The 14,162-nt window shown below is 40.8% G+C and overlaps 1 protein-coding gene across 1 annotated transcript in view; it reads right to left on the bottom strand.

The window, feature by feature from the left end:
- Positions 1-1,509: 1,509 nt before the first annotated feature.
- The window catches only part of cwc27 (CWC27 spliceosome associated cyclophilin), a 33,818-nt gene continuing 21,165 nt past the window's right edge, over positions 1,510-14,162 (bottom strand). Inside the window, exons 12-14 of the mRNA XM_035141809.2 lie at positions 8,545-8,654; positions 8,331-8,437; positions 1,510-2,085 (exon numbers count right to left, since the gene is read on the bottom strand). Of these exons, the coding sequence (XP_034997700.1) occupies positions 1,923-2,085; positions 8,331-8,437; positions 8,545-8,654 (380 nt within the window). The 3' untranslated portion in view covers positions 1,510-1,922. The remainder of the gene's footprint in view (positions 2,086-8,330; positions 8,438-8,544; positions 8,655-14,162) is intronic.

The raw sequence follows: 14,162 nt of genomic DNA, 5'->3' as shown, positions 1-14,162 counted from the left end.
ACCATGAGAAGTCCAATGCAGACTGAAAGTATTGTCAGACGGTGCCTGGGCCACAAGAGACTCGATACTAAACTGGCATTTATTAAAGAATATTCTATGAAATAGCTTGTTTGGGGAAACAACAGTGCAGCCACTATTTCCTATTTGTTCCATGCATGATGAATATTTGATTGGAATATCAGTTATGTGTCATATTTTGGTGTTTCAGCAGGAAATGAAGGCCACGATGATTTCAGTGACGACGAGAGTGAAAGGAATAGATTCCTCTGCCAAGGAGGTCATTTTTTCATTTTTTGTTAGACAGTAGGATTACACAAAAACTACTGTACAGATTAGGGATCCAGGATTTTATTTTTCACTTCCTTTTTTGTGAATTTCTCAAGAAATAATCCAGACATCTTTATGAAGAACAATCAGGCATGTGCAGAGTGCTAATATCAATGAACAGGTGAAATTTGGTGTGGATCCAGATAATGATTTGGATTTTGTGAATCAAAATAATGTTATTTATTAGGGGTTGTTCTCTATTCAGTTACTGTGCAGTAAAAAAGATTCCTTTCAACTATATCAGAGAATGGATATAGTGCTTGAGTTCACAGAACATTTCTGTAAACATGTTTGTATCTGATCTCAATGTGACGGAGGAAAAAGTGCCTATTTGCATCTTAGGCAGAGTTAGCTGGATAGATTGATACCTCTCATAACTTTGTTGAATATAAATACAGCAGCTGGTTAGTTCAACTCAGCCTAAAGCCTGGTAACAGGTTGGCCTGTTACCATTATCTCTAAAGCTCACTTATTAACACAAAGTAGTTGCACAAACACCCACTTATCTCTAAATAGACTTTTGTACCGTTTTTGTTTCAAAATGTAATTCACAGGGAACAAAAGTGGTGCTGCTGGTTCACCTTGAGAAAAACTGAAACCCTGAAACCTCACAGCAACTCTCTGCTTCTCGCGGTATGAGACAAGACGTGTTTAACGCAATAGGAAAGATCAATGTAAGAGATTAAGAATCTCAGCATATGAAACCGTGTCTGTGTCTGAAATGAAATCCCTCCCAAAGAACTGCCTATAGTGCTCTGCATTTACTTTCTGCCATTTTATTTCGGAGTCATTGGATTTTAGATTTTACACTTTGACTTCACCTAACTGATGAGCTCCCTATAGAAGAAAGATTATTTTTTTTATCTTTAGGAAAATTTGAGGTTCATTTAATAATTTTATTGGGCTACATTTCTGGGTCAATTGTCAACAATGTGTGGTTAATATTCAGACTAACACAAGACACTGGTTGGGTAGTTTTAGTGCATCAGGAGGAACTGGAACCCAATGGATGCTGGTTATAACTCTGGTGTGATGGGGTTGATCTAATGTTCTAAAGTAAAATGAGGTGCTTCTTTTATCTTTTTGGCTCTAAAATGTCACCGTACTTCTTTTTGTTAAGGTTTGTTCTTTTCCATTTTTGTGTATGTTTGATTTAATTATATGCACAAAGGCAATAAAGACTAAAGTGGGAAAATTTTAATTGAATAGAGTCAGATCATTACATGGTGCTTACAAATGTTGTTTATTTTTCTAACAAAGTCTAACGTTCACATTTAAGCTTTAGACGACATAGACAGAAGGAGAATGGCGTAAACAACATTAGACAAAATCAGGTCGCGACCTTAATCATTACTGCGACTACAGTCTTAATCCTGTTGAGTAACTGAGCGTTTGTCTGTGTGCAGCTGTTCCGGGTGAAGAAGCCTTTCCATCACAGATTACAGGGATGGTATGCGCTCAGGTCAGTATCCTCAATCCAGATGTTGGAGCCAGGAGACTGTTCAACAAAAGCCAGGTTTGAAGTGGTGGACAAGCGGACAAGCAGAGTGCTGTATGAGCAGCTTGGGCAGGACCTGACCTCCGACCTCGTGACCTCACCATTTGGCCTTCTTCTCCTTCAAGATCCTCTTGCTCTCCTCTCTCCTTCGTTTATTGACCGGGTTGCGTGGGTCGTGGATCTCAAAAGTGTCCTCGTCCTGGATGGCGGCATCCTTGACTTTTCTGGATTGCTCATCAAACTGCAAAACATGGGCCATCCTAAATCAGACGAAGAGAAGGGGGGGGGGGTGGGGGAGAGTTCAAAGAACTGCGGGACAGGATCCACTAAATCACTGCTCGGTACCTTTTACCTAGAGCCTAGTCCCTTGTTTTTGCTTCGAGCACTTTGATTTCCTCATCATTACTCTCGACAAATGGGAAAACCTTGGATTTGAGGAACCATTTATAAAATTCTGATCGCTGGTAATATATTTTCAGAAGCAAATAATGATTATCATTATCATGTTCATGACAAAGAAGATGAAAATGTGGAAGCTGCAGATGGAAACCAAAAGGGGAAGAACAGAAAGAAAAATTAACAGTAAAATAATAATTTAATCCGAAACTCAAAAGAGATGAAAACACATCCAACAGACGTGAACAAACACATAATTAATTTTAATGCTTGTGTCTATCTGATGGTTACAGGTACAATATTCACCCTCCTTTCAGCTCTGGGTTTGGTCTCCACCAACTCCTGAGGGAAACAAGGGGTTCTTTTGCGGATCTGGTTAATCACAACATTTGCCACATCTGCTGTTTAGTACGGATGAGTATTGGGGCCAGGCATAAGGACAACAAATGAGATGAGGAAGACTTTTTTTCATTTTGGCCACAAAGTTAAAGGTTGAGAATAAAATAAAATGAAATCAGGGCAAGGTTTCTTTTTGAGAATACATTTTAAATGTTGTGAATAAAGTCAAAATATTGAAAATAGAGTCAACTCCTCTGGGTTCATTAACCACTAAGTTAATCATTGATATATTTGCATTTGTTCATTAGCAGCTATTTCAGTTTTTATTAATGCGACCACCTCTTCCAACATTTGTATGGGCCAAAACAGAAACAGAAAGACTTCCTTTGTTACCAAAACCAATTCTGATGAACAATTTCACCAATTTATCTACACAAGGCATTTTGTACAGCCAGTCAGATTCCCTAACGTTAGCAGTTTGATATATTCATAAAACAATCTGAATTTAATCTTGAAATGTTATTCTCAACATTTGTACTCAAATCTTGAAATGCGAAATAAAAGAAATTAATCTTCATATTGTCATTTTTTTTATGCCTGGCCTGAATACTTGGTGCTGTTTAGTTTAGTGCTGAGAATGTGGAGTACAGTGTTTATCAGAGCTTTTCCTGCCTGCTGACAACAAAGCTGATAAGACTGATGAGACTCCACCAGAAAACCTAAACAAGGAGCTAAAGGAGGCTAAGCCCTCTGTAGAGGTCTGAGGAACTGCAGAGGCAGGTTATGTTCATCACTACGACCCCTTTAACTTTAACATATGGTCGTAAAATCTATAGTAAGAAGTATTAATACGCGCAGCTTTTAATGACTTCTAAAAGGCTATGATGATGAAATAAATCAGTACACTAAAACTACTTTTAGCCTTGTAGGATTTCAAAGACACTGGGGTAGCCAGACCAAATGGTTAAAACATGATTTTGATTGACTGACTTATTAATAGCGGTGTTCAAGTTGCAGCAAAGTGGAGCTGAATGGGTCCTCTTACCAAAAGTGGGAAACACAGTATTAGGCTCAGACTCTTGAGACATCTTAGCAGTTAAAAAATGTTGAGTGAAAGCCCGAGTCCCAAGAGAACAGACGGTCATGTGTCTTTCATTTCCCAAGTCAGTTTCTGTTCCCCCGAAGAGAGATTAAAGAATCAGGACATTCCTCACAGGAGATATCACTGTCAGACACTTCACAGATAAAACACAGTTTCTCCCACTGACAGGATCTCTTCAGCTGCTCCATGAATGCTCACAGTAAATCTAAACAACAAAGCAGGAGTGACTGATCAATTGTTAGGAATCCTTTTTTACAGCCACGTCACAGATTACATCTCCCACGATCAGGTCTAAGATCAACTATTGGATACGAGTGAAAGGTGATGGATATTGTTGTGGACGGGGAAAATATTTGGCCATGAAAGCAGCATGGCAGAGTCAGTCGCTCCGTACGCTGCTTTGGTCCAGACCAAAATACCTAAACAACCACTGGACGTCATTCCATAAATATTTGTACAGTTAATGTTGCCCAGAGGATTATGCCTAATGACTTTGTTGATTCCTGACCTTTCATCTAGCGCCATCATTGGGTCAACATTTTAATTTTGCTCTTCTTCTTAATCCACCTTCAGGTTGGCATTTAACATGTTGAGAATAAAACATCTGTATTTGACGGGTCACCGTAGAATCTGGTTCAGACATTCAAGTCCCTGCCAGGGCGAATTGTAATCGCTTTGGTGATGTCCTGACTTTTTTTCGTTTAGCACCATCATCTTGCCAAAATGTCAGTTAGTCTAATGCACTGGTTTACGACCATTTTTGTAACTTCATGAAACTGACAATCCAATATTCATAACCACATGACCACAGCGATTGGCCCACTGTGCGGAGTTGAGAGAGGAGCCAGGGTCTGAAGTTCTCTCTCTGGCTTTCCTTTTATGTTCGTGACATAACTACTACTGTCATTTTTCTACACTTTCTACAATCGAGTGCAACATTATGAAGGTCGTCAGGGCAAAGACTGTCTGAAAATGTGTGCCGTTAACCCCACATAAACACATCTGATTCCCCATGTGGTCGGAAAACATGTCATACTTGTTCTTTTCTAGCGTAAACCCAACAATTAACCTTGTTTGAATACAGCGTCAAGTTGTTCTTCCAAGTATTTTTGGGGCCTTGTTCGAAAGATACTGGAAGAGGAAATGGGGAGAGAAAAAGGGTCCCCAACGTGACTCATACACGGGACCCCTTAAATTGTTTATCTGTTCTCCTCTTCGTCAGTTAGTGGAATACTGACTTCTGGAGGGAAGAGTGACCCTTGAGGATGTCATTGACAGACCATTGATGGGTCATTAAGTAATAAAGAACTATTTTCAGAGACAAGAAGAACAAGGAGTCTTGCTTAAAGTTTTTCAACCCAGTTTAGATGAAACAACAACTTTCGTATCGTTGAGGCCTCGTTAAGTCAAGGCCTTAGTCAGAAATTGTTTTCAGACATAAACTCTGCAAACAACGGACTCTCTCCCGAGTTTGACTTTCACTCATGAACAACTCAGAAGGTGATTTTCCACTCAGTCATGTTCACGACACAGAAATCTCCGGAGCGTTCAGGTGAGGGGTGGAGCAGCGTGTTTTTGCTTACAGCACGTCGACACCACCCCTTATCACCAAAAGCTCTACGTATATAACATTTCAGAGAATATCCGGAGGCTCTCACTCAGACATTTGCGTTCTCATATACAGCCCTTCTAGAGAACTTCAGGAGATAATCTGGAGTACAGTGCAAAGCAGCTACACAAAGAGCCCAGATCTCTACATCTTGAAGTCAGTCTGGGATTATTGAGGAGGAGAACTGGTCCTGTATTAAAGGGGGCAGTTGCAACACATACTAATTTAATAAAGGTTTTTCTGTTCACATCACTTCATATGAAGTTAACTGACTAATAACAACTAGTATTTTTGAAAGCCTCCTAACTTTACTTAAGTACTGTACATGAGTCCCAGTGGGTTTACTCATACTGTTACATGTCGCAACCTTTGAAAATTCTCTTTAAAGTTAATCATCTTTCTTATCTGCGACAGAAAAAAAGACACAACCTTGTGCTGTATTTGTCTGAGTGTGCAGAACTTAGACTATGCATTTGAAACTGGCTCTCCTAAGTCAAGAAACTGTATTTTCTCTATTGTGTATTTTAAGATCTTTCGGGTTTGATGCCTCGTCGACTGTGTGCAGCATGTGGTATGTCTGCTCCCGTCTCTGGCTGAGTGCACACTTTGAGTATGTTTGTGTGCGTGCGCTCTCTGCACTCTCTCCTGTGTTCATTTGAAATCGGCAGGAGTTGTGACAGCTCATCTAGAATGTCATGGCTAGACTCTGGCAGACCCTGTGGACTCCTGCTGCGTGAGCGGGCCGCCTCTGATAATTTGTCTAGCAGTCTCAGTGATGACAGTCCGCCGGCCGCACAGCCTCTGAGCCCCATACAGCTCGGAGACGTGATGTGGAAACCCAGGATTTAGGCCTTATCAAAACCACTCTGTGCTGCCATGATGCAAGGCAACAGAAGCTCCTCTGTTTATTTTTCTGGCTTTTTCACTCAAGTAGGTGATGGAGATTAAGGATTGCAGGAGGGATAGTGAGAGCCGCGGCGGCCTCTTTGCATTGAGACTGTGAACCCTATGAGGTTGTGTGTGTGTTATGGCCCAGACCGAGGGGAGGAGGTGGAGGGGGCTGCAAAATTTGTAGACACAGACACAGATGGAATAGTTTACCTCCTCTGGCCCAGACTTGACTTCCAATGTCTGATCTGTTGTAACCCACATTCTGCTCACAGTGCTCCTAAAGTGGCACAGACTTCCCACTGGTGTTTTTCTAGGACAGCTATGCTACTGCCCCTGTCCCTCCCTCCCTTCTCACCATACCTGCTGGTGGTGGTTGTGGTGGGGGGCACACTGAGGCGACTACGACCAGGGGAGGCACCAAACGTCAGCCAAGGCTTCTCTCAAATTCATTAGGGCCCCCACACACAGACTTCAAGGGGGCTTCTCGAGACTAATAGCAACTACAGATTTTGTTATTCTACATCTCTCACACACAGACACTTTGCTCAAATTCAAACACATGGTATTCATTTCAAACCCTCACTCCGTGTAGTTAGACTTTGAGATCTTTGGTGAAAAACAGAATATGAGAGGAAAACACAGCGTCAGGGCCGATTTCCTGATGGCCAATCTGGTGGCTGCGGGGTGAAATCCCACCTTGACACACACACACACACACACACACACACACACACACACACACACACACACACACACACACACACACACACACACACACACACACACACACACACACACACACACACACACACACACACCTTGAACTTTCACACACATTTATCCGAACCTGGTGCGAGCTCCCGATCTGACAAAAGGTCAGGTTCATCGGTCCCAGCAGAGAAGGAGGTTTTGTGACCAGTTTACTGTCTCATTTATGGTGGTCTGACTATTAAAATAAAGGGTTTCTTTCACAACCTCTTACAATCCAGTGCATCAATAGAATAACACTGTAAACCAGCAGAGGCTGATGAAAAAGGCTTTTTTTGTGCCAACTCGTCGCGCTTGACGTTCATCCTCTATAAAACAATGCGTTTGCCAAACTGCTTCTTGAACTCTGCAGGAGCACCCGGGACTCTGCTACCAATATTTGCTACGGTGAATAGTGATTTAAAGTTGAGCGAGGCTGCTTACACGACAGCGATCTTATTCGGCTCTCTTTGGTGATGCAGTATTTTGCTCCAGGGGGTTTCTGCATTTCTTTGCTGCATGTTTATCATAAAACTACTCCCAAAAATGTGCCTGCACTGAAATTACAATAATTACAAGTAAGAAGTGTTCAACTTTGAAAAGGAAAGTAGTGTCAGACAACGGTGCCTATAAATCTGACCCGTTAGTAAGCATCAAAATCTGATGTCAAACACAGCTGTTGTACAATAAATAATCTCAATTCAGAGTCATGACCTCCTCCTTTGACTCGGCTGGGCTGTGGAGGTCTGGGGCTGTGGCAGTAAATTTGTACTTAAGTAATGCCAGCTGACCTCAAACAGGTTAATGCAGTGATTTAGTTTTGCACTCACGTAAAGCTGAAGGACTTAAGAAATACAGCAAACAAATAATAATCATTTTGGACAATTGGAGTTGATGATTAGATGATTATTTGACTGAAAGATGAATTGACATTGCGGCTCTTTTTTTGTGACCATTTTGACACCAGTTTCTGCTTAGTTTTTTCTTGTTTCTTAAGCTACAAAGCCCGACAAGCCCTGGTTACGCAAAACATTAGCAATCATCAGAAAATGTTTAGAGCAGAAATGATACAGTGTTGCCTCCTCAGAGTGACGATCAGAAACAGGTCCAAACACGGCTCTACCAATAGAAGATTTTTAAGACGGATACTAAAACATCTGATAACCTGTTGGCAAACACATGACATACAACATCTCGCATCTATCCCGTAGATTCATCTCTTTTTATAAAACTGTGACCAAGATTCACAGACTTCCTGTATTAATCACTCTCTGTGACAGACATCCAGGAAAGATCTGGCCTTAAATTTGTGGTCGGGGTTGTGCACGTCTCACTTTCTTTGTCAACAGGCAAATACGTTCCAACATACTCAAGAGTGATAGATGAAATAAAGGAAAAAAGACGATATCAGGCTCACTGACCATCCTTTGTCATCATCTTCTGCCAGCTCCTCCACGTCTACGTCCGCTGGAGCTTCGGTGATGGCCGACGACAGCTTGGTCTTGAAGCGATTGAGCAGGGCCAGTGTCTGCAGGGCAAAAACAACAGACACTGTTCGAACTCGCAGTGCAAAATCAACTATAGCAGGATCCCAGATCAGTCTGTTGAAATGATTTCAAGTTCAGTTATTTTTACCTCTGCCTCTCTGTTTGAGCTCTTCTTCGGTTTTTGTTTCCTGAGATCATCGTACTTCTTTCTTCCCTCCAGGTACTCAGCCACCGCCTCACTGCTTGGCTTTGTGTCCGCTGGACAGGACAGGGGAAACATCGCGGCTGGTTATGATAAACTCATCTAAACTCATCAGAACTGCAAGTCCTTATAATTTATGTTTACACATACTGTTGACTTTTCACATTCAAGAATATTGTCAGGCTGATTCTTTGTGTCAGAGAATCTGGGAGCTTGTAATCGGGGTTGCCTTCTGACAAACCACAACAAACAGTCCTGCCTAAATAATCTACTTTTTGATTAACAAACAATTTGGAATATATATACATAAATACACACAGTGTTTTCAAGAAAAACTATTTAAAAAGCCAATAATGTCATTCATCACATTTATGGTTTCCGAGGAGCAGGGAGTTCAGCCATAGTTTACTGACCATATATTTTTTAGATGTGCAATTTTTTAAAAAGGGGAAATCTTGTGCTCACAGAAATGCAGCCTTCCTAAACCTAAATGACCTGGAAACTATAATATCTATAGTTAGAAAAAGACATACTGAATCAGGATGATTATCCGATGCAATATGTTGACAACTTCTTGGAAATAGAAATACCCCTGCCTCACATGTTGTGCAACTCTTGACTGATGAGCTGCTAAAAATGGGCAAAACATGATCAGAGAGAAAAGACAGAAGGAAGTGAAGCTTGTCAAGCTGTGAAAGTGACAAAACATGATAATAAGAAAGGTGAAAAGATGAGGCAACACAGGGAAGTCCTCTTGATCTCCGATTGAGATGCTCTGCATGGACCCATACTGCTGCCAACATTCGCAAAGATGTAGTGGACTAATGCCCCAACCTAGTAACCTAGTAAGATGTAGTGGACTAATGCCCCAACCTAGTAACCTAGTAAGATGTAGTGGACTAATGCCCCAACCTCTCACTTTATCTTACTCAGAGATGACCTACATTACTGCTGCTACCTTATACATAAACCTTATGCAACAGATCGGGGGTAAGGAAGGGGGCAATGTAAGGCCCCTTTAATCCTCAACCGAGACAGGACGCATGAGCATATGTGCACTTCGTTCGCTTGGTTTGAGAAAAGATTCAGCGAAAGTCACTACGCTACTTTGAGAAAAAATTAGAAGGGGATTGGTATTTTCACAATTGTGCAAGGAATGTCTTTAAAAAAGATTTTTGTTTGAGAATTATGATGTAGGAAGTAGGGCTCCAACAACGAGTCGGTAACAGATTAGCGCTTCAGCCAAACAATCAATCTAAAACTATTTTGTTGCTTTGATCTGTGTGGTTCTCTGTGGTGCACACAGAGTCAGTAAAGTCACAGGACTGGAGGCAGCGCTAGGAATCATTTCCCACAGCACTGTCGTCCTGTGCAGTGGCTGAAAAAGTCTCATCATGGCTGAGCAGAGAGACAATCAGCATGCTGACATTGGTGTCTCATGCTGTTAATGTGCGTCTGTAAATCTCCCAGCTTAGACACTCGGGCAGTGAAGTCACAGAGTGGCAGACGGTGAGCATAGTCTGCTGGAGCCCTTTCTTTCCACAACAAAATGTGATGTCACACACACACACCCCCGGGACAGCGTCACCTCTCGGGCCAAACTAGGCCACCCCTTGACTGGATTCTCTGACACATTCAGCTGCACAAAATAAATGATGCAACAGAGAAAACACTGTTATTTAGTAAGAGCAGTCAATGTATGATTATTGCCCTAACCCCTTATCACAAGCCTGGCTGTGAAAAGTGCAGTGATTTACAATATCTACTAATTACGAAATACAACACAAAACAAAGCATAAGACACAGAAAATCTTTTGGAGGGAAAAACCTAAACTAACCTCAGCTTACACAGTCTGCCTCGCCAACCAGAGACTAAACAAATCCTATTAGAGACAAATACAGTATATGAACTTAAATCAGTAATACCATTAGACTCTAGACTGTAAGTCTATTTTCACTAGGCTGCTCAGAAAAGTACAGACACTAGGATATTAAAGGATGAGGTCAAGATCTTGGGAAACCTGTTTATTTGATTTGTTTTGGAGCTTTAGATGAGATGATAGATAAAGCTCTCACATTTGTGTGCTAAATATAAAGCTACAGCCAGGAGACAGTTAGCTTAGCCTAAACATTGTAAATAAGGGGATCTGTCCAAAGTAAAGCAAAGTGGGAAAAAAGGCTCCTCTTAAGCTACCTCTGTAACACCTTATATATATATATACACATTTTTTTTTTCATCAATACAAAAAAAAGGCCAATATAAAATGTGAAGTTTATTGATATATATGGCCCTTTCCATGGTTGGAGAAATTCTACTTATGTAATAAGTTATTTACCAGAAGTCTCACGGCTTTCTGAGTAGAAATAGTAGTATTTTAGGAAAAAGTAAGTTCACCTCAGGAGAAACGTAACTGAAAAAACAAAGAGCCTCAGTTCCACGGGGTGTTTATCATTTCAGAAAACCATGTAATTACTCTTATTTCTCTGGGCTTTTTGGCTGCGAATACTCCAAATACTTAGCAGTCGCAGCCCTGGAAATCTGAGTTCCACACTTTCCCCACTTCCCTCGGTGTCCTCACAGAAGTCTGCTCTGCCGCTCGTGGGGCAAATCTTTTTCCAGGGATTTATGAGACCAACAAGTGATCTCCCTCCGTCCCTCTCCCACTCTGTTGCTCCGCTGCAGCCTGTGACATGCTGGATGCTGACTGATGATGCCCTGAGGTCCTACATGGCGAACACACATCACCCTCTCCAGCTGTTGTCACTAACTACTATCTTTGGGTTTGATGGCCTTTCTAACTACATTCCTCCCCTCTCCTGTCACCTGGGTTCAAGAGAGCTACAAATCAAGCTGCTGATGTCGTAGCAACCCACGGCTATTGTGCACGACCAAAGCCTCTCGCGTAGGATAAAAGGGTCGCCTTCTCTCTTAAACAACCAACGGCTTTTACAGAAAAGTCAAAGCAGCACGGTACCGCGATCATCAATCAAAAAAACATAAAAAAAACGTTGTCAGGTAGTGCTTTCACGTCAACACCAACTAAATCATCTTCAATTATGCAACAAAGGAGACCGTTTATGGACATATTTCAGAGGTGGCCGATTAGAAATAGCTATACTTGTCAAAAACTGTCAAGTGCTATATTGAAATTGCAAAATAACAAGCTAAACCTAATCACGGGGTAATTGGCATTTCAAATACCACTCTGCCGCAACATTTCTTCTAGATCAACAACATGACTGGCACCAGTGGAATAAAACATTCAGAGCAGAACCTGTATAATATCTAAATGGGATAAAGACTGTCGCCACATAATTTAGGTTGGGTATAGAATGGACAGTGGTTTCAGAATGGCCCTCTTATTTTTGGCTGTGGTACCCGGCGGCCATGCCAAGAAAGAGAAACCCAGACTACTAGAACATGCTGTAATTTATGTGATGAAAAGTGAAGTGATGACGGTTGAAAAAAGAATTCAAAAAGGTTATAAGAAAAAAGAAATGAAATGTGTACTCTAGCCAGTGGTAAACTCTGAAGAGACTCTTTGCCTTGCACTCCAAAATCAAGAGGACTGTTATGCACATACCAGCCATATGGAGAGGGGGGAGGGCTGCATCCAAGGATGGGGATTGGACATGGACTGCCCTCAAGCAGGAATGTCGACCATATAACATGTAATATTATATAATATTGCAACTATAGAAAGATTGTACCATTGCAGAGAAAAATCATGATTCTATACTTTCTCTTCTATGTTTATTTTATGTACCCACAGGCTGAGAACACAACTACCAATTAATTTGCCAATCAATGGTTTCCATAGCACAAGTTGACATTTCGACGTTCATCCTCAGATTGAAGGAGCAGGGACGAGAGAAGGCTTCTGCATTTTTGCTTGAACAATTACTCCAATTCAGAGGTTTTCAAAGTGGGAAACTGCAGAGTGCTGCCTACTATTACATTAGGTATTACATTAGTTATCAGAAGGAGATTGTGTACAATAGCATTAATGTGTGTGATATAGTTAAATAGACAGTTTGGAGATTTTAGTTGTAGTTTTTAAATTGTACTTTTGGGGAATTTGACAATTTTTCCTACTTTCCCAGAGTCAGAAACTAAAACAAGCAATAGAAAAATATTTCTTTTATGTCTTAGGTGCAGTCTGAAGTTATGTCAAACAGCAATATTAGGCTGCCTCTGCTCAATTGTTGAGATCAAAAAAGATCATCACCATTTAATTAAGGCATGAGAAACTAGGCAAGAAAACTGATGTGGGGTGGGGGGGCAACCTTTTCAAGTTCTGTCTGAAGGGGGACCCACAGGCTCAGACTTTGACCTTGGTCTTTAATCAACTAATTGTTTAAGCTATAAACTGGATTAAAACACAATAACAAGGGAATCCTAGTACTCTTTGAAAATCCTGACCTCTCACTTTGCTGCAGTGATGTACAGGTGTACCCCAGAACCCTGTGACATCACTGCTGGGTGTGGTTACAGGTGAAGAAAGCACAAAGCAGCATCAAGGCCTCAGACAGCTGAGAAAAAGATCACACATTAGCTTCAGTGGTGCTTTAGCCTGAGTGATGGGCAACCCGTGTGAAATAAAATGGACCTGTGTAATAGAATGACATAAAACAGAATAAGTAAGAAGATTTTTATGTGGAATAAATCACACGCTTCTCCATGGGCTAAAGACCTTGCAATCTTTCACTATACATGTATGCTTTATATACTGTATACTTATGTTATAAACTTTATGTAACCTTTTTAAATGCACTGTCCCAACCGTGGGAACCTTTGTCCTCGGTAGCCTTTCTTTCAGCGTGTTTTGGTCTGGGTCGGACTCGGTCTTCACACAACCTTGACAAATTATACATTGTTTGAAAGCTGTAACTCTCCTGATTCTATCTGTCCAAAGCATTTTAGGATCCACATATCACAGCAACAGCTGTTGACACAGTACTGGTTTAGACTTGTGGAGCTACACTGTTTTCCACAGAAGAGGTGCAACTTCAGTCCTTATCCCCTATTGTTTATACCAAAAAAACTGATTAGACAAAAAAATACCTTTCTACCACATTTTTGCTTCTGTAACAGTGGTTCAGTATCTCATTCTGAGTTTGTGGTTGTAACTTTTAAGCAGTGTAAGTTTTACACCATTTGAAGCAGATTGGTGTAATGACTGGAATATGGTATGTTATAAGAATAAAGTATGTTAAGAAAAATGTTTTTGAAAATCTAAGATGCTACTATAGTTTTCTCTTTCACCTAGAAAAAAGGTTGGAAAGAAAACCAGTTGGCAACAATTTGGTAATTGATTAAATAATTTTTCCCAGGAACAAATCCCCACACTCTCTAGTTTCAGCTTCTCAAGTGCTGAAAACCTTTAGTTTGGGTTGTTGCTGTCACAAAATTCAATAACTCTCGGGCTAAAGTAGAAATTGTCATCCTATTCTATCTTCTGACATTTTAGAAAGTAAATCATTGATATCTAAATGGAAATATGAAAATTAACCTTTTTAATTCAAACCTACACTGACCAGATGGAGAGGAATGTGAGTGAAAT

This window comes from Hippoglossus stenolepis, chromosome 18, assembly GCF_022539355.2.
Source record: "Hippoglossus stenolepis isolate QCI-W04-F060 chromosome 18, HSTE1.2, whole genome shotgun sequence".
NCBI lineage: Eukaryota > Metazoa > Chordata > Actinopteri > Pleuronectiformes > Pleuronectidae > Hippoglossus > Hippoglossus stenolepis.
This window is presented reverse-complemented; position numbering and strand designations above follow the sequence as displayed.